The 20,541-nt window shown below is 45.1% G+C and overlaps 1 protein-coding gene across 3 annotated transcripts; it reads left to right on the top strand.

Annotated features, from left to right (window-relative positions):
* The first annotated feature begins 16,150 nt into the window (after nucleotides 1-16,150).
* Nucleotides 16,151-19,268, top strand: LOC147869023 (P-loop containing nucleoside triphosphate hydrolases superfamily protein). Of its 3 annotated transcripts, none has more exons than XM_087325898.1 (4): nucleotides 16,151-16,330; nucleotides 16,593-16,673; nucleotides 17,053-17,720; nucleotides 18,189-19,268. In XM_087325898.1, the coding sequence occupies exons 1-4, from the start codon at nucleotides 16,207-16,209 to the stop codon at nucleotides 19,143-19,145; spliced, it is 1,830 nt and encodes a 609-aa protein (XP_087182024.1). In that variant the 5' UTR covers nucleotides 16,151-16,206; the 3' UTR covers nucleotides 19,146-19,268. The 3 variants fall into 3 exon arrangements, with proteins under 3 accessions (XP_087182024.1, XP_087182017.1, XP_087182032.1); XM_087325891.1 differs by having other exon boundaries at nucleotides 16,593-16,679; XM_087325906.1 differs by lacking the exon at nucleotides 16,593-16,673.
* Nucleotides 19,269-20,541: the final 1,273 nt, after the last annotated feature.

The following is a 20,541-nucleotide window of genomic DNA, read 5'->3' as shown; positions in this document are numbered from 1 at the left end:
GCGAGCCCACGCACACACAGCCTCCTCAAACACACCCCTCACTAGCGCTCACCGACCTTGAAGAAGCCATGGACTGCCAAGCACTCTCTGAAGTAGCCAAGAAGTGGCTAAGGCAACACGGGTTAGAAGGTTTCCTCACAATCATGGAGGCACCACCGCACCGGGAGGCGGAGAAGATAGTCAACGAAATCGACACAGAGCTTATCACTGAGGAGGCCATCCATGCATTGATTGGCCTTCCGGAGGGGGGCATCTTCACTATCAACAAACCTACCCCGGAGCAGCTCCAAAAATATTTTGAGGAATACTCCCTGGCCAGCAAGGCCTACCAGACACAAGATGGCGAAGATCCACTCTTTCGAGAGATTGCCCGTGTGCTCCATGAATTTGGACATTTATACCCTCGACCCACGTGCATGCCTCAGAACTGGGCCGACTTAACCATAGCAACATATGAAGGCGTGAAGGTGGACTGGCCGGTACTGATTGCGGATGGCCTCTATGCGGCCATCGACTCTGTTAGAGGCAAGGAGGGTCGGAAGATATGGACGGCAGTGGCGCAATGGTTCACCCTATTGGCGCCACCTATCGAGCCCGTTAAGACCACGAAGCAAGGAAGAACAACCGAAGGCACCCTGAAAATGGCCTCGAAACGGAAGTAGCTGTTGGCTTCTAAGGCAACCAAAGGGAAGGCGGCCGACACGGACCAGGTGGCAAAGGAGCGCGCCAATAGAAAGTAGCAAGCGGAAACGCAGGAGGAGCCACCGACACGGCCAATCAAGATAAGGCTTCACCGACCGGTTCAACAAGCGTCGGACCCCTTGGCAACGAAAATCAACATCGGGACTCAGGAGGAGGAAGCGGTGGAGGAACCGTTAGAGCACCTCCAGCGGCGCCAAAAGGCGAGCACCTCCGAATAGGCCGGGGAGCGTTCGGTCCCAAAGAAGGATGGAATGCCTGTCCCCCGCACTGAGCAACCCACACCAAGGATGGAACCGGAACCGGTTCGGACAGAACCGGTCATAGAGCTCCCAGATCAACAACCTCTACCGGCGGGTCAGGATACGGCAAGACCCGAAATGCAAGCATCGGAAGTACAGTTGCCTACCCCACCGGCAGGCCAAGAGCATTCAGAGGCAGAGCGGCCAACGGAGCCGCAACTAGAGCGGCAAAGTGGTCACCAACAAGAGCTAGAGTTGCAGCTCAACGCAACCGGACAAAACCGACCACTAGCCAGCGACACAACAGCCACCCCTCTGGGCAGACGCAACAATAGGGCACCGGTGGATTGGAGAACAGATTGCCGGAGTGGTACACTACATAGAGGCGGAAGAGAAAGCGCAGGTGGACCGGTTGTTCGTCACAACCGGAGAACTAGAGACGGCTCGGTCAAGGATCCGAAGCTTACAACAAGACTTGGACTTGGCCACAGATGAATTGGCCAAAATGGCCTTAACCGGGCCACCGATCCAAGCACTGGTGACTCCGGTAGATGTACAGAATAAAGAAACATTGGCACTTGTACATAGCAATAAGACTCCAGAGATGGAACCAGTCCCAGAGATAGTGGCGATGCAAGCAAAAGAGCTTGCTGAATTGAGAGATGAACTGGCCGCACAGGAAGCATTACTTACCCGAGAGCGGGACTTGAAGAAAGCGGCAGAAGAAGAGCAACGAAAGCCTGCTAAGAACCTCCGCCAGGCAGAAGAGAATCTGCAGAAAGGACATCAGCCCTATGACCGGCTGAAGGAGGAGAAAGAGAAGGCGTTGCAAGAAAAGGAGAAGCTGCGACAGATGGCGGAAACAGAGATCGAAAGACTGAAAGAAGAACTCCATCAACAGAAGGATCGGGAAGACCACGCTCGCCAGCAACTCAACCAAAAGCTGAAGCAGAAGACCGATGATTTTGAGCACCTCCACCAGGACTACAAGCACCTAGATACGGAGCACAAGAAACAACAGGAGAAGATGGCAGAGCTCCGGCAGGAGGTGCATCGAGTTGAGACGGCGCTAGCGGAGGAACAGGCTGAAAGAACCACGTTGCTGGAGGAAGCCGCACAGGAACGTATGGAGCTCCATAAGCAGCATTATGAAGAGAAGTAAAGAGCGACAATGGTATTGCAAAGGCTGCAGAACACCTATCAAACCCAATTGTCACATTACCAGGAGCAGGAGGTGGATACGGTGGCCTTGATCAAGCAGTTGAAGGACGAACGACAAGCCGCGGAGGACAAATCAAAGATGGGATTGGAGCGGATCCAGTTCATTGTCCAGGCATGGAAGAACAAGACCAAACTCTTGATTGACGAAAGCTCCGCGCAATGGTGGGACAAATGGGCAAAGCAAACAGCCGAGCTTCAGTTGCTAATGGCAAACACGGAAAACCCGCAGAAGGATGGCTACGACTGCTACATGCTAACAAAGGAGGACTTCACCGCCATAAGAGATGAGTTAGCCGAGGATTTTGTAACTCTGGCGGAGGAAACAGTAAGCAGTGGTCTGGCAACTTGTAGCACAACTAGATGATGATCGACTGGATGCTCAAATCCAGTTTGAAAGCTATGAACGGACCAGGCTACAGAGAGAAGAAGCAAAGCAGGCGGTGACTGTCAACCTCAGCGATGAGGAGCCATCACCGGAGCAAGGACCGGACGGAGACAAGGCCGAGGCGAGTCAACCGGAGTCAAATCCGGCGGAGTAGCCAACAGAGGAATCACCGCCACAACCGCCGGTACCGGGAGCCGAACAGACACCATCTAAGGAGCAACGATCGGAGGAGCAGCAACAGCAGCCGCAGCAACAACAACAACAGAGCTCCGAACAACCATTGGATACCCTGGAGCAGAGTATTCTGGATATCTTGGACGAAGGCTAAGGGCCGGATAGTGGGATTCGACGTACAAGGTACTGTCCCACGGGCGTGCCATGTGTTACCCGGCCGACAAAGGAGTAAAGACCAGAATGTGAAAGGGATGGTTATTCGGAATCTATTTTAATTAAGTAGAATAGATTATAATTATGTAGTGAACGGACGGACCGGAATCGATATGCAGATCTAGATACGGACCGGTTTCGAACAGGTGCCGGTTGGCACCGTTTTGTACGCAACACCGGTGACCTATATAAAGGCTCGGTTACAATGTAAAACTTTAACGGAGAATTAATATAAGCTTCTTGTTTCATCTTCACGTATTGATTACCGTTCTGTATTAATTGGTATATCTTACGCGTGTATTAAGTGAATGCCTTATTGCTAAGTAGCCAATTAAGTTGGATTAATCGTTGTGTCTTAAGTTATCTCGCCGTAACACCCCTTTGGTGAAGTGTCTTCCGGAGACACCCTATGTTAGGCCATTGTCCGGCCCTAAGGATTAACAATCATCGATCTTCTAGTTTGATCCAAGAAAAGTTCTTGCACAATGTTTACAGGACAAAATGAACATGAATATTATGTTTATCCAAAGTATGACCATAAAGGAGAGTATCATCCAAGGAAACAATGACAAAATGATTTAATTGATCCCAAAAAGTGTCATTAATTTCTTATTGAAAAGTGGTGAGAGCATCAATAAACTCAAACAACATGAGTATAAATTCATAATTGCCATTATACATAAGATATAGCTTTAGAATTTTGTCCTCAACAAATTTTATTTGATGGTGATCAATTCCAATAGAGTATTGAGCATTGTGTGAATGATCAATCCTCAAGGTAAGATTATCTTCTTGTGGCACCTTTTTTTATCACTATCCTCACACAATTTATATTTTCAAAATTTGTTGGAAATTCTTAGATAAATCCATCAGAATCTTCTAATAATGGCAATACTTCTCAAGCAAGAGTGTAAACCATGCTTCTCCAATGCCTTTTAAGGAAAAAATTCTTACTAGTCAAACTCGTGCAACAAAAGTTGGTATGCATTTGGCTCCCTAGACACTTGATTAATTGATTTTTGGTTTCTAGAGGGAGTCTTGTACTCCAAACACTTGTTGCTGCTAAGATATATATTTGATTCTAATTGATGAACCCATTGTTATGTCTTCTCAACACTCATGCATTGCAAGTCTTTGAGGAACATTGATTCACTCATTCTGTACAAGTGTTCTTGCTTACTAAACAACTTTGTCGCTGCGTGTAAAGCTCAAAAGGTTCTCATAAAGAAGAAGAGGAGGAGGAGGAGGAATTTTACTTCAAGCTATTAAGGGTCAAACCAAAAAACCATGCAAGCCTAACCAAGAAGAACAAAAGTTTATGTTGACTATTTGAAAATATCGATATCTTCCCAAGTTCCCTTTTTATAGTACACCTAGCCTAGTGGTGATGAATGCTTGCAATTCGGCGACCATGCACAACTATCATGCAATGTGCTACAAATAGAACACATAAAAATGAGCATTACAAACGTAATGGATAAAGGTGAGTTGTGCATTGTGGAGGGGTGTCACAAAGAAGTCTCGCCTGCATTTGTGGTCACGACAAAGTGTTGAGTATCAAGCTCAACCTAACATTGTGTGTGAACACACCCTTTGAGAATCTATGAGCACTCAAAGGTCAAGAGTCACACCACTCTCTACACATTAACTATGTGTCATAGAATCATATTCTATGACACATAACTAATGAGTTCCATATTCCCCATGACTAAAGAGTCTTCACATTCCTCAAGGTTCTAGAGAGAGAGTGGACATTGTAGTGAGTTGATGAAGAGAGAGGGTGACCTTATATAAAGCACCCTCCTCCTACTTCATATAGAGTCGGTTGTGACTCCTTGTCATGCTACATTTTGTAATTGCTATTCTCCTTGTTATTATACACCTTCTTGTTGAGTACTTCATTTTTCTTTCATTTATCTATCTTGTGTTTTCTCCTCTCACACATACACATAACACACATCTCTTCCACTACTGCACAAGAATCATATCTGATTCTTTACATGGTATCAGAGAGGTTTGGTAGCTCGATCTAGCCCATCCGCGTGTGTTGTGCTCTACGTCAACGTTCAAGAAGAACTGCCTCATCGTTATCGTAGTGCGACTACATAGCTCGTGTTCGAGAGAGAAGGAAAAGAAGGAGGAGATCTTCATCGACAATGAATACTCAAATGGGGAGCGCTCTCCCTAGTGAGAATTTGGATAGAAACAACTTTGCATCTTGGGAGTACAAGATGCAGTAATACCTTGTCGGCCAAGGCTATTGGAGCTACATCAAAGGAGCACAAGAAAATTGCCCTGATCCAAAGGACACCGACTACTCAACATGGGAGCAAGTAACGAGTCAAGTAACGTATTGTTTTGCAACATGTGTTCTTGACCACATGCTTAGGTACATTGGAGAAGCCGAGACACCGAAGGAAGCATGGGAGAATCTTAGGAGGATATTCTTTGCCAATACATCGGCACGAAAGCTTCAACTCTGCCAAGAGTTGAACCACATCCAACAATGGGAAATGTCCATCACGAGCTACACAGTGAAGATTAAGGAGCTTTGTGACTCGCTCAACTCAATAAGCGTCAATGTGGAGGATGATGAGATGGTACAAATATGCCTCGGCGGCCTTGCACGACGGTTTGGCGCGATGAGGACCGTTGTACTAGCAAGGGAGAATCCTCCCTCTTTCTTCGATCTTCAATCCATGTTGTTGGTTGAAGAAAACCATGTTCAAACAAGGAGCAATGCCCCGGAAAGCTACATGCTCTACACACATTCAAACGGGGGAAGAGGACGCGGTCGAGCAAGAGGCCAATTCGGCCAAGGACAAGGCGGACGAAGTCCAACTTACAAAAACTACTCCTAACTTCGACAACAAGACGGAAGCCATCGAGGAACCTTCGGAGGAAGGGGGAGCTTCCATTCCAGCCCAAACCGAAAAACCTCGATTGAATGCGGATATTGCAGAAAAATCAGCCACCATGAAGAAGAGTGCCGAAAGACGAAGCACAAGTTAGCTTCCACAAGCCAACAACTAACCAACTATGCCACAAATTCCGACTATGATGACCATGGCGGAATGTTCATGATGAGACATAGAGCAAATTCTATGTCAACTTCTACTTCGAATAGTGCCTCTAGTTCGGAAGAAGTATGGTTCGTCGACTCTAGTGCCTTGAACCATATGACGTCTCATCAAGAATGGTTTTGAGAACTTTGAGAGCCGGACCGACCCGACTATGTCGAAACCGGAGAGGACACTACTCATCCAATTCGGCACATTGGCAATGTTCCATTCGAAAAAGAAGGTAACCAAAATTACATTAAAAATGTCTTGCATGTACCTACCATTACGAAGAATTTGGTCTCTGTCGGCCAAATTGTTGAGCAAGGGATGCAAGTTCGATTTAATCAAGGCAGTTGCTGTTGGAGACAAAGTCGTCTGTGCGGAAGATCAAGAAGCATTCGATTGCTGTTGAGTACCTGCGTATGACAGTTTGTAGGTCGTTGCACAGAGAGAGAGAGAGAGAGACAGAGAGACAGAGAGGCACAAAAGAATTTCTTATTTCATAAAGCAATAATACAACACCCAACCTTACAAAAAGGTTACAAGGTCACTATATATAGTGACCGACTTAGGGCAACTACCCTTTATGCTAATTACATAAATGGCCAAAACGGGATAGTGTGAATACGTCCATTATACACATGTATTCGACACTCCCCCGTAATGGGCGTATACATGGGTTATCTAAGATTACAGGTATAGACTTAGGTTCTCGGACATATCAGCTTTGTTCGAGTCGGCAGGGTCCGAAGGCAGAAGACCGAACTGGTCGGGTCGGAACAGTTGAAGCCGATCATTAAGGAACTGATGTCGGTTGTCGGGAACCATCCTGTTCTGTGTCCGGCTCTAACCGGACTGGTTTGTCGTTACGCCCATCTGATGCCGAAGAGACCGAAAACGGTCTGCCGAAAGACATTTGGTCATTCCATCTGCGACATTGTCGGTTGTGGATATTTTCTCTAGACCGATTTTCCCTGAAATGACGCAGTCCCGAACGAAGTGATATCGAACGTCGATATGTTTGGAGGCGTTGTGGTGAACCGGATTTTTCGACAAGGCAACAACACCTTGACTGTCGCTGTAGACAACTGGAGCCGAGTCATGGTCGACTTGTCGAAACGTGTGCGCCAGCCGACCGAGCCACAAAGCTTCTTTTGCTGCGTCGGACGCAGCTACATATTCTGCTTCGGTCGTTGAGGTCGCTGTGCACTCCTGAAGTTTCGACTTCCACGAGATTGCTCCATTGCCGAATTTGAAGCAGTATCCGGTTGTAGATTTCCGACTGTCTATACAGCCGGCGAAGTCCGAGTCGGTGTAACCAACTACGCCTGAGGTTCGGTTCGGACCGAAAAGAATGCCGTGGTCTTTTGTGCCAGCCAGATATCTGAACACATGTTTGACTGCGTTCCAATGCGATCGGCCAGGATTGTGCATAAATCTGCTAACGACTCCTACGGCGTGAGAAATATCAGGCCGTGTCGCGACCATCAGGTACATAAGGGAGCCGACTGCCGGTGCATACGGTACCGACTTCATATCTTCCCCCTCCGGACCGGATGTCGGGCAGTCTCGCTGAGAGAGCCGAAGATTCATGGGGAGCGGGGTTGAAGCAGATTTGGCTGATTGCATGTTGAAGCGTTCTAAGACACGTCGGGTATAGTCGGTCTGAGACAAAAAAAGATGTCTTTTATCGCGATGCCGACTAATCTTCATGCCAAGGATGTGTCGTGCCGGACCGAGGTCCTTCATGGCAAACTTCAACCGCAGTTGCCGAATGAGATCGGCAAGTTCGCCCGCGTGGCGTCCAGAAATTAGCATGTCGTCCACGTAAATGATGAGGAAGATGGGTGATCCATCTTGAGCTGTGTTGGTGAAGAGACAATGGTCCTCATCGCTTTTTGAGAAGCCGATCGATTGGATGAAGTCGTCGAACTTCTTGTACCATTGTCGCGGTGCCTGTTTGAGGCCGTATAGACTCTTCCTGAGTCGGCAGACTAGATGTTCTTGGCCAGTCGCCACGAAGCCTTTTGGCTGCTCCATATAAATTTCCTCGTCAAGATCACCATGGAGGAAGGCTGTTTTGACATCTAGCTGAATCAGCTCCAAGTTGTCGGCTGCCACTACGCCGAGTAGGAAACGAAGGGTTGTCATTTTCACCACTGGTGAAAAAATCTCGTCGAAGTCGACGCCATATTCTTGTCGGAAGCCCTTCGCAACTAATCTGGCCTTGTACTTTGGGGTGGTCGAATCAGACGTCTCTTTTAGTCGATAAACCCACTTGCAAGGAAGAGCACGTCGGTTCCTAGGTAATTCAACCAGATCCCAAGTCTTGTTTGCCCGAATGGAGTGCATTTCCGACTCCATCGCCAGATGCCAGGTGGCTGAATCGACAGATGTCGATGCTTCTTCGTAAGACGTCGGTTCGCCGGCGTCGGTGAAGAAAATTCCAGGAGAATACCTCTCCGGAGGTTGCGACAGTCTCTCGGATCGTCGAGGTAAGATTGGACTGGTCGCATCGGGTATCAAGGTCGGATGGTCCGAAAGCGGATTGTTCTGCTGTGCCGAGTCGGGGTTGTCCGAGTCGGTAGTGTAAGGTTCAGCTACCCGTGAAGCTGACCGTGTGTTGAGAGCGGGGCCTTCTTGAAGGGTCGGCACATCGGAAAATGTTACCCTTCGGACTTCGATCGGTTTTTCGACTGATGGATTCATAGCCGACTCGTTGAACACAACGTCCGAACTTCGAACGATTTGTCTGCGTTTGGGGTCCCAGAGTCGGTATCCCATTTCGCCGTCGGATCCATATCCAAGGAAAATGCATTTCCTGGACCGAGGTGCAAGTTTTCGGCGATCATCTTTCGGAATAAGGGCGTACGCCTCGCATCCGAAGATCCTCAGCTTGTCGTAATTCGGCTTACTGCCGATCCATAGTTCCTGAGGAATTTGAAGTCCTAGAGGTCTACTTGGCGACATATTGATTATGTGTACTGCCGTGAGTAGAGCCTCTGCCCAGAAGCCATCCGACAGTCCGGAGTGTTGGAGCATGGAAACTGTCCGTTCTTGGATTGTCCGATTCATGCGTTCGGCAATCCCGTTTTGCTCCGGACTGTGTGGTGCCGTAAATTCACGTCGGATGCCGCGTTGTCGGCAGAATTTGACGAATTCTTCGGATTTAAACTCTCCCCCATTGTCTGTCCGAAAGCATTTCAGCTTTCGGTCGGTTTGATTTTCCACCATAGCGAGCCAATCGGTGAAGATCGAGAAGACCCGATCTTTGGTGCGAATTGGATAAGCCCACACCTTTCGAGTCGAATCGTCAATAAAAGTGACGAAGTAAGAGGCACCGCCGAGAGACTGATGCGGCATTGGGCCACAGACGTCCGAGTGGACCAAATCAAGAGGTCTCGTTTCTCTTGGTGCTGATGTCGGGTGTGATGCGGCTGCTTGTTTGCCATACTGGCAATGCTCGCAGAATTGATGGTCCGAGAAGGAGAGTTTGGGGATGTATCCGGCTCTAGATAGGTGCGTGATGCCGGCCTTGCTGAGGTGTCCTAATCTTCGGTGCCATAGTGATGACACAGGAATATCCACCAAAAACAGGTTACCCTCTCTGAGCGTAACATGTAACGGATACAGGGAGTGTATCTTGGGTCCTCTAGCAAGCAGGAGGTTCCCCCTGTGGAGTGTCCACCCTCCCGAAGAAAAACCGGCACGAATGTCGTCTTCATCTAGTTGTCCGACTGAGATCAATGGCCTTGAGAGCTCGGGTACATGTCGGACATTGTGGAGTACAAGTGTAGAGCCACCGGCAAGGTTGAGCTCTACTGTGCCGATTCCGATGATGTCACAGTGTTGTGAGTTGCCGACTCGAACTGAGTCGGAGTGACGGATCGTATATTGCCGAAATTGGGATCGATGAGGAGTCACGTGAAATGACGCGCCCGAATCTAAGAGCCATGTGCTCGATTCTTCAGTCGTGAGTAGAACTTCTGATCCGACTGGATTTTCGATTGATAGTATATTCGGGTCGTCCGGTAGTACATCAGCTGAGAAGCTGACGTAATTGATCTCCTCATGCCGGCCACTCTTCTTGTTCTTGTTCTTGAGTGCGCGGCAGTCGGCTTTGATGTGTCCGGGTTTCTTGCAATAGTTGCAGATTCGGTTATCCCGTGACTGGCTCCGTCTTCGCTGATTGTTCGGCGGCCGTGAGGAATCTCTTCCTCGTATGTTCGATCGGTCTGTCGAACCTTGTACTACGTAAGCGTGGTCTGTTGAGTCTTTGGCGAAAGACTTTCTCCGAGCTGCTTCGGTCAGGATTGCGCTCGTGACTTCGGAGTATTTAACAGCCGTGGTTGACGCGTTGCACACGGTTGTGACGAAAGTTTCCCATGATGAGGGAAGGCTGCTCATGAGTATCATTGCTCTGAGTTCATCCTCGATTGCCGTCCCCTGTGACGAGATTTGGGAGCTTATGCTTTCGTACTCATTGAGGTGTGCTTGAACCGAATCGGATTCTTTCATCCGCAAGTTGTAGAGGCGCCGGATCAGAAACATCTTCGTTGCGGCGACCTTCTTTTCGTAAGTGTCCGACAGTGTTTTCCACAGTTCGAATGCTGTCGTACACGATTGCACCGTAAAGTATACCGATTCCGATAGGTGCATCCGAATCGTGGCGCGGACAATTCTGTCCAGCTTCTGCCACTCAATTGGTTTGTATCCTTCTGGAGGTTCTTCATTTTCGATGGGATCGATTTGCCCCTTGACTATGAGATAGTCCTGCATTTGTTCCTTCTAGAAGTTGAAGTTCGATCCATCGAACTTTCGTAGACTCATTTCTGACGAGCCGGTTGTTGATGCCATCAAGTTCGGTTTTGGTTGACGAAGCTCGGTTCGGAGTTGACTACGAACCTTGTTGGAGTGCAGCCAGTTGGCTCACCCGATATCGTTCTAGTCGGATTTGAACCCGAGTCGGTTCGGCTTCGGAACTTGCTCGAATTGACTCCGGTAACTTGAGGGACAGAACCGACTGGTCTTCCCGAATGTTGCCGAGTCGGAGTGAGCCCGGTTCGCTTCGGATATATATGCCGAATACCGATTATTGAAACCGATTATCTGGACCGATTCTGCTTCGGGTGGCTGCAGCGACGAGAGAGACAGATCCAACTGATCCTCCCGAATGTCGATCAGCCGGATGAAGCGCGAATTGGGGTTGTTGTCTTGAGACCGATCTGCACCGAGTGGTTACAACGAGCGGCGAGCAGCGTTTAATGACCTTTTCGGATGCCGTTTAACCGAGTGGAGCGCGATCGTGTCAATGTTGCACAAGGGGATTTCACCTCGAGCGTTGCGATCACAAGGAACGGAGTACAACCGGCTGGCTTACTCCAAGCGAAGAGGATCTAACGCGAAGAGATGCAAGCCTCGTTTTTCTTCTTCTTCTCTCTTCTTCGAATGACGCAGGAAACCGAATGCTGAGACGACGGCCGACAGCGGATTGAAGGACCGACTACTGTGCATGCTCTGATACTAGATGTTGGAGACAAAGTCGTCTGTGCGGAAGATCAAGAAGCATTCGATTGCTGTTGAGTACCTGCGTATGACAGTTTGTAGGTCGTTGCACAGAGAGAGAGAGAGAGAGAGAGAGAGAGACAGAGAGGCACAAAAGAATTTCTTATTTCATAAAGCAATAATACAACACCCAACCTTACAAAAAGGTTACAAGGTCACTATATATAGTGACCGACTTAGGGCAACTACCCTTTATGCTAATTACATAAATGGCCAAAACGGGATAGTGTGAATACGTCCATTATACACATGTATTCGACAGTTGCTTCATCGAGGAAGAGGGTCTACTCATCGCTCGGGGATGGAGAGAGGGCCGAATGTTCATTCTCCGCTTGCACGAGATGAAATCGGCCATGTTTGCAATAGGCACCAAAGCCGACACCAACATAGAGTTGTGGCATCAGCGGATTGGCCACATCAACCTCCAAAAGCTCAAGGCAATGCAATTTAAAGGAGTTGTCATCGGACTCCCGACCTTCAAAGAGAAAGAGATTGAAGGCGTATGTGCAGCTTGCCAATTCGGCAAGCAACATCGGCACCCGTTCCCGAAAGAGAGGAATGTGAGCAAAGGCATACTCGACGTAATTCATTCCGATGTATGGGAACCAGCTCAAACGGTTATATTTCGGCGGATGCCGATACTATGTGGCCTTTATCGACGACTTCTCTAGGCACACCTGGATCTACCCCATGCGGCAAAAGAGCAAAGTGTTCGGATACTTCCAGAAATTCAAAAGCGAAGTCGAAAAGACAACCGACCGTCATGTATGATGTCTTCGGTCGGATGGAGGAAAAGAGTACTTCTCCGACGAATTTTTGGCTTTTCTCCGGAAAGAAGGATTCATTCGGCGAGAGTTTTCGTGTCAACATACACCACAACAAAACGGAGTAGCCGAACGCAAAAATCGACACATCCTCGAAGTAGCACGAGCCATGATGAGCGAAAAGAATATGCCAAAGTCATATTGGGCCGAAGCAGCAAATACGGTCGTCTACCTCATGAACCAGTGCACAACATCTGGTGTGCACGAGGTTACCCCGCATGAAAAGTATTGTGGGAAGAAGTCAGATCTATTTGGTTCACTTGCATATGTGCACATTCCCGACGAAAAGCGACAAAAGCTCAATCCTAAGTCAGAGAAGTGTATCCTCGTAAGATACTCATTGGAGCAAAAGGAGTACAAGTGTTATAACCCCTCTACTCGGAAGGTTCATGTAAGTCGAGACGTCGTCTTTGACGAATCGACATAATGGTACGAACCTGAGCCAACTCCTTCCGAACCATTTACGAATGACCTCGACAACACAAAAGACAAAGTTCGACTCGAACACATGTTCAAAGAAAGCCCAGCCCGATTACGACAAAGCTTGTTGGGCCAGAAGAGCCCATGAGCAACCAAAGCACATCTCATCCTAGTCTGAAGATGGACAAAGGCAAGGCAGAAATGCCGGAATATAAAGACGATCAATTCAACGACTACGAATCGACTCACTCCCTCGATAGTGAGTGTGGTGGCTTCGATCTACCTATCATGAGGACTCCTAGTGTAAAGAAAGCCATTGCCACTGTAAATGAAAATGTTTTTTAGCCGATTCGGCTACAATGACTATATGGCATACCACTATGCCTTTATGATGAAGGCGGCGACAATTCGTGAACCGGAAAACTTTTCCGAACCAATGGAGGATCCACGATGGGTCGAAGCAATGAACGAGGAGATGCAGGCACTATGCAAAAAAGAGACATGGGATCTCATCCCCCACTCACCGTAGAAGAAGGCAATCGGTTGCAGATGGATATACAAAGTGAAGTATAATGGCGACGGTTCCATCAACCACTACAAAGCCTGACTCGTAGCGAAAGGATACACACAAACACATGGAGTCAACTATGAATAGACCTTTGCCCCGATTGCAAAGATGAAAACTGTGTGAACCGTAATTGCACTTCCAGCGGCAAAAGGGTGGCACCTCCATCAAATAGACGTAAAGAACGCCTTTCTTCAAGGCAAATTAGAAGAGGAGGTGAACATGGTACAACCACCCGGCTTTGAATCGAGCATGCATCCGAAAGCAGTCTGCTGACTGAAGAAGCCACTATATGGCCTTAAGCAAGCACCGCATGCTTGGCACTTGAAGATAACACAATATCTTCATCGAATCGGCTTTTGAATGTCGAACTTCAACAACTCCCTCTATGTATGAAACGACTCTGATAGCCCAATTATCACCATCCTATATATGGATGATCTGGTCATTGGAGGTGAAAGTCTAGTCGACATCAACAAGGTCAAGTCCCTCCTCTCCAGCAAATTCAAGATGACGGACATGAAGGGACTCCATTACTTCCTTAGCATCGAGGTAATTCGGACTCCAACCAACATTATGATCTCTCAAGGACACTACATCCTCAACTTGTTATACAAGTTCGGGATGATTGAGTGCAAATATGTGGCAACCCCTCTCGATCGAAACCTCAAACTAGACATTGACTCCGCACAGGCGAGTGCGAGCTGACTTAGTATTGACAACTGATCGGGAGCCTCATCTATCTCACGATCACTCAACCCGACCTTAGCTATCTAGTCGGCCTCCTTAGCCAATTCATGCAAACTCCGCAAGATATTCATTTCGATTGTGCTAAGCGAGTGTTACGATACATGAGTAGAACGATGGACTATGGAATTCTCTATAGATCGGCCACACCAATTCGACTCGAAGGATACACAGTTGCTGATTGGGCCAGCTACAGAGCCAATCGACGATCGACCTCTGGATTTGTTTTCTCCTCGGCGGCGGAGCGATTTCGTGGAGTAGCAAGAAGCAACCAACTATCATCCTTTCGAGCACAGAGGCCGAATACAGGGGCGCAATCGTGGTTGCATGTGAAGTTGTATGGCTCAAGAGGATTTTGAAGGATATAGGTGTTCCCATCAAGGATCCAACTCCCCTTTATTGCGACAACATGAGCAATATTTATCTGGCTTGGAACTCGGTGTTCCACGCACGCACCATGGTTGTAACATACGTAGCATATCGTACGCGTACAACATGTATGCTACGTATTTTATAAGTATTCTAAAAAAAATTTATAAGTTCTTAGAATACGTATTTAAAGGTAAAATACGTTGAATACGTTGAGTACGTTTTGAATATGTTGAATACGTTGTTGAATACGTTGAATAGGTTGTTGAATATGTTGAATACATCGAATACTTGAACACCATTGATGTTGAATGCAAAGGTACTTGGAATTTAAATACTATATAGTAAATACCAATTATCTTTATTGCCTATGGATAAATGGTGTTTCAATATTTACATAATTATTTTCTTTTTCTTTATTAAAAAAACCTTAGAAAATTAATTTTTAAATTATTTACAAATTTAGGCTTAGAAAAAATGACAGTTCCAAAAGGTTGAATACATTTAGAATATGTGTGGGTATTCTAAAACGTATTCTATCTATAAAGTACACGTTTTTTAACAACAATGGCATGCACAAAGCATATCGAAGTGCAATATCACTTCATTCGAGAGCGCGTACAGGCCGGAGATGTTGACCTTCAACACATCAACACGAATCTTCAGACAACTGACATCTTCACCAAGGCCTTAGGAGCCAACAAGCTTCGGCAATTCATGTCAGACCTTGGATTGACGATCCCTGACTTGCCAAGCTTGAGGGGGAGTAAAAAGAGAACCGAATACCGTCCAAACTAGGTACCCGCCGAAGCGGACACCGGAGATCGCCTGAATCGGATACTAGCCGAAGCAGACATCAACCGAAAGGAACCGACCCGAGTTGAGCTTGAGGGGGCGTGTTGAGAATCAAGCTCAACCTAACATTGTGTGTGAACACACCCTTTGAGAATCTTTGAGCACTCAGAGGTCAAGAGTCACACCACTCTCTACACATTAACTATGTGTTATAGAATCATATTCTATGACACATAAGTAATGAGTTCCAGATTCCCCATGACCAATGAGCCTTCGCATTCCTGAAGGTTCTGGAGAGAGAATGGACATTGTAGTGAGTTAATGAAGATAGAGGGTGACCTTATATAAAGCACCCTCCTCCTACTTCATATATGTAGAGTCGGTTGTGACTCCTTGTAATGCTACATTTTGTAATTGCTATTCTCCTTGTTAATATACACATTCTTCTTGAGTACTTCATTTTTCTTTTATCTATCTACCTTGTGTTTTCTCTTCTCTCATCTCTTTCCTCTCACGAATACACACAACATACATCTCTTCAACTTCACAAGAATCATATCCAATTCTTTACGCGAAGAAAGGATGGAGTGAAAAAAAATGTCATCCCGAGTGCAAGTATGGCAGATACGTGTGTGAATGAAGGAGACCCTGACGGGACGGACGGACATGGCAGAGAGGTCCGGCCCGGCCCGGACCAACCTGACCAAACAAACAGTGAAGCCCCAAGTAACCATAACACAAAGATGGTTTTTGATGGCTTACTTACTCATTTGACCCTGTAACCGAGCAGAAAGATGGTTTTTGATGGCTTACTCATTTGACCGCAGTGATGGTGATGGTTATAAGTTATATAACTTATGGATTTATGGTCATGGTCATGGTGATACGGTGAATCGTGATATGGTGATGGTATTCGAACCTAAGTATGTTTGTCCCGCGTTCTGTTCGCGCCTCCCACAGGCAACCCCAAATTAGGGTGCCTCCCACTCTGCTCTCGGAGTCTGAGAGAGATCACCATCCTTCGCAGCCTGACTTGGATCCCTCTGGAGGTAAGGAATGATTCCTCCCTGACCCAAATTTGCTCTATCTTGGTTTCCTTAGATCCGTTCTGTATTTTTTGGGTTTCTTTTTTGGAGTTCAGGGTTCTTTTGGGTTTCAAGGTTAAGCGTTGTTTTTTAGGATTTTACAGTTTTCAAGTTTTTGGGGCATTTTGTAGAGGTTTTTAGGTTTTGCAAGTTTTTTTTTTTTTTTTAAAAGTATTTATGCGTTTCGTTTTAGGGTTTTTAGTTTTGTTCTTTTATGGTCTTGCAGAAGCTCCCTTGATTGAAAGATGTGATCAGGAACTCCCTCAATCATCAGAGAATAAGATATTGACTTCTCCTCTATTCCCAAGTAAAGGTAAAGCCCTGAAATCCTAAAGGTATGTTTTAAGAATTTTCTATGGGATGCATAGAAACTCTCACCCGGTGAATGTTAAAGATAAGAAAGAGATAACGAAGTGCATCTTTAGAATTAAGTACTCCGTTTTTATGTAAAAAGATGAAACGAGATTGTGAATGGATTTTTTAGGTTTCTTATGTTGTCTTCTACCCATTTGCTCAAAGTTAGAGTGAGAACTATGCATCAATGTACAAAGATAAAAAGGAATCACGAATTGTTGTTGTCTATGTGTCTATATGCCGAGTAACAAATGGAGTGTTTAGGTTTCAGTTTTTAGATTTTAGGTAGTACGGTTTTGATGTTGATTTATCGATTCTAATGCCCTCTGCAGAGGAAGATCTTATCAAAGAGAGAAGCGAACAACAACGCGAAGCAGAGCAGGGAGAGCCGTTGTGTGTTATCTGTTCCCGATATGGCGAGTATATCTGCGATGAAACTGATGAAGATGTATGCTCTCTACAATGTAAAGACATAGCCCTCAAAAGAAGTGGTAGTAGAAAAAGAAGCATTGACAATCTGGTGTCATCAATATGTCCGACATCAGCACCGGCTATACATCCTGTCAAGATTGTCTCCTTTGAAGACGAGTGTGTGTATGTGAATGATAAAGAGCATAATATCTTTCCCAACTGGGAAAGTTTACACCCACTCACAAACATTCAAGCCGAGAGGCTTAGGCAAGAGATTGGTGTTAACATCAAAGGCGAATCAGTTCCTCCGCCGATATTGGAATTCATTGACTGCAAATTTCCACAGAGGCTCCAGAGTAACCTTGAGAGTGCTGGATTTAGTCTTCCAACCCCAGTGCAAATGCAGGTGATTCCGCTCGCTTTAAAGGGCCGAGATATTCTTGTTAGGGCGGAAACAGGGTCAGGGAAAACTGGGTCCTTCTTGCTTCCTATCATCGCAAAGTGTTGTCTGATCCGGAGCCGTTTTGTGATTAAGAGAGAGAAACCTTTGGCCATTGTGATGACACCTACTAGAGAGCTTTGTTCACAGGTATGTACAAAACTAATAATGGTATATATATTTCAAGGTGAAAATTAGTGGCCCATGTTCAACGAGACAATTATATTCGAAGATTTTCAAATTTTTTGTTTCTTGTCTATCTTTTATGATCAATCTTTTTCTGAAATATTCTCCAGTCTGTAATATTTTATGCTTTTATCATAATTTGCACAAATCACCCATATTCTCAACAGTTTTGCGAAAGTTGGGGAGATTAGCAAAATATTTCTATAGTAATGATATAACAAAAAATGTGATGCTCATAAATGAAGAAACACTGTGTTTCCAAAGATGGACATAATTTTGTTTATGATTATGTGGCATTATCCTAAATTTTGAGAAAAGTTGGGAGATTAGCTAGATATTTCATAAAGAATGTGGTGTTCATAAACGAGGAAACACTGGGTTTTCAAAGATGAACTTAATTTTATTTCTGATTATGTGACATCATCTCAATAGGTTGAGGAGCAAGCGAAGGTATTCGGTAAAGGGCTTCCATTCAAGACAGCTCTCATTGTTGGGGGAGATGCTTTGCCACAACAACTATATAGGCTTAAGCAAGGGGTAGAGCTCATCATTGGGACACCTGGACGTCTAGTGGATCTATTAACAAAGCATCCGATTGACCTCAGTGATGTATGTGTGCTTGTACTAGATGAGGTGGATTGTATGCTCGAAAAAGGCTTTCGGGATGAAGTAATGCTAGTTGTGAGGGCATTGTCGAGACCACAGCTCATGCTTTTTTCAGCAACCATCCCACCAAGCATAGAGAAGCTTGCAACCTCTCTCCTCAAACGAGCCGTCCAAGTCTTTGTTGGCGGTAACAACACAGACGCGCACCACAATAACTCCATTGTGGTTTGTCATGCTGTGAAACAGACGGTCATTTGGGTGGAGTCCAATAAGAAGAAAGCAAAGTTATTTGACATTTTGAAGAGCAATGCACACTATCAACCCCCTTTGGTAGTGTTTGTGAGCTCAAGGGTGGGTGCCGAACTATTAGCAGAGGCCATCTGTCAAGTGACTGGTTTAAAAGCTGAGGCATTACACGGTGAGAAAGAGATGTCAGAGAGGCGGAGAGTGCTCGGCTCTTTCTTGATGGGTGAGCTTCCAATCGTGGTGGCAACGGGTGTTCTTGGAAGAGGATTGGATCTAGTTAAAGTGAGACAAGTGGTTGTATTCGACATGCCAAATTCTCTCGAGGAATATGTTCACCAGATTGGGAGAGCATCGAGGCTTGGGATGCCTGGCTCGGCCATTGTTTTTATCAACAATGAAAACAAAGGGATTTTCAAAAGTTTTGTCAGCCTTCTGCAGTCTTCAGGGGTTTTTGTCCCTAAGGAACTGGCAAATTCCCCCTACTTGCACTCCTCATATGCTGTTGCATATCACCATAAAAGGCAAAAACGCAAGTAATCAAATGTGCATACATCTTAACTAACTGCAGCTAACCTCTATTGTAAAAAAAAATTAATACTTTGCATAGTTAACAATGGGTTCTTATTATTTGTAAATTTTGAACTTTTTCTAATATGGATTCATGATTGTATTTTCATTAACCGACTCTCCCATGTGTATAATCCAATGGCCTTAGCCATTACATAAACGAGACTAGAGTTCATCTTTTTTTGTTGACTGTCAACCACAGAGCTGTAGAATTTGAGCAAGTTGCTGTGAGATTTGTTTGTTTCATGTAAATTTCACAATCTAGCGAGATAAATGGAAATATTCACAGCTTTAAAATTGATCCAAATACTCCCCTACTTGTAGTTTATTCCTACAGACCAGCATTCATTAAATCATAAATAGGAGAGCCAGCGTTATAGGCAAATGATTCTCTTTTGAGCAAATGATGTCCTTTTATACGAATCTGCATTGGTACATATCATGCATGAATGTTGGTGGTTTGGTCGCATAAATTATGGACTTATGTAAAATGATATCTGATGAAGATTGAAGTTCTAGATTGTTGAAATGGATGGATGTGGGCATTAAACATTATGTTTGGATCAGCGCAGCTTTCTAGCCTAATAATGCACATGATGAATAAATATTAGTGAGTATGTATATGTTATGAAACAACTGTTATTTCAAATTTAATTTGACTTAGATATAAATGAATCATCCAATCACTACAACTTATTTTGATATAATCAATTATACCAATTTGGATCAATCAATTTGTTATCAAGTGTCCAATTGCAATTGCAATATCATCATTCATTACGTAGACTTGATATCGAACAAGTGTGGTCTTACTTTGACATATATTTATGTTGCGTAACTCCCATGATTTTATATTCATTTGATGTGACAAAATAATGTAGGCACTATTGGTATTCTTTGGGTATATTATCAATTATTATAACTACTTAGAGATCGATAGCTCTTACATAAAATTAAAATCAATTTGATATCTAGTCTGAATGAACCTATGTCGAAGAGTAATGTATGGAAAGTATCTTAATTGTTTTCATAAATCTTGAAAGACTAGAGTGTTAGCCGTTAAGCCAAGATAGAACCACAAGCACCAACTACCATGCCAACAAATGACTTGACTATCACATAGAAATCAATGTGAAAAGGTATTTCTTTTATCAAATACCCCCCAAATGGAGAGTAGTTTGTGAATGATAATCATCTAACAGTAAATGACGTTTACGTTAGTTTTTTCAAATGTTATAAAAGCTTTGGGGTTATTATACATAGGATTCACAATGTTGGTGACATTTTTCTTTGCTAATGGATTTATGTCCTTTTCATGTATTTGATAATAGGAAATGATAGAAACTCATGACATCTTTATCAACTA

Source organism: Azolla caroliniana, unplaced genomic scaffold (assembly GCF_043228905.1).
Source record: "Azolla caroliniana isolate FFs.n. ecotype wild unplaced genomic scaffold, voAzoCaro1.0.p SCAF_1, whole genome shotgun sequence".
NCBI lineage: Eukaryota > Viridiplantae > Streptophyta > Polypodiopsida > Salviniales > Salviniaceae > Azolla > Azolla caroliniana.
Note: the sequence above shows the minus strand (reverse complement) of the source record. Positions and strands in the feature narration are given on the sequence as shown.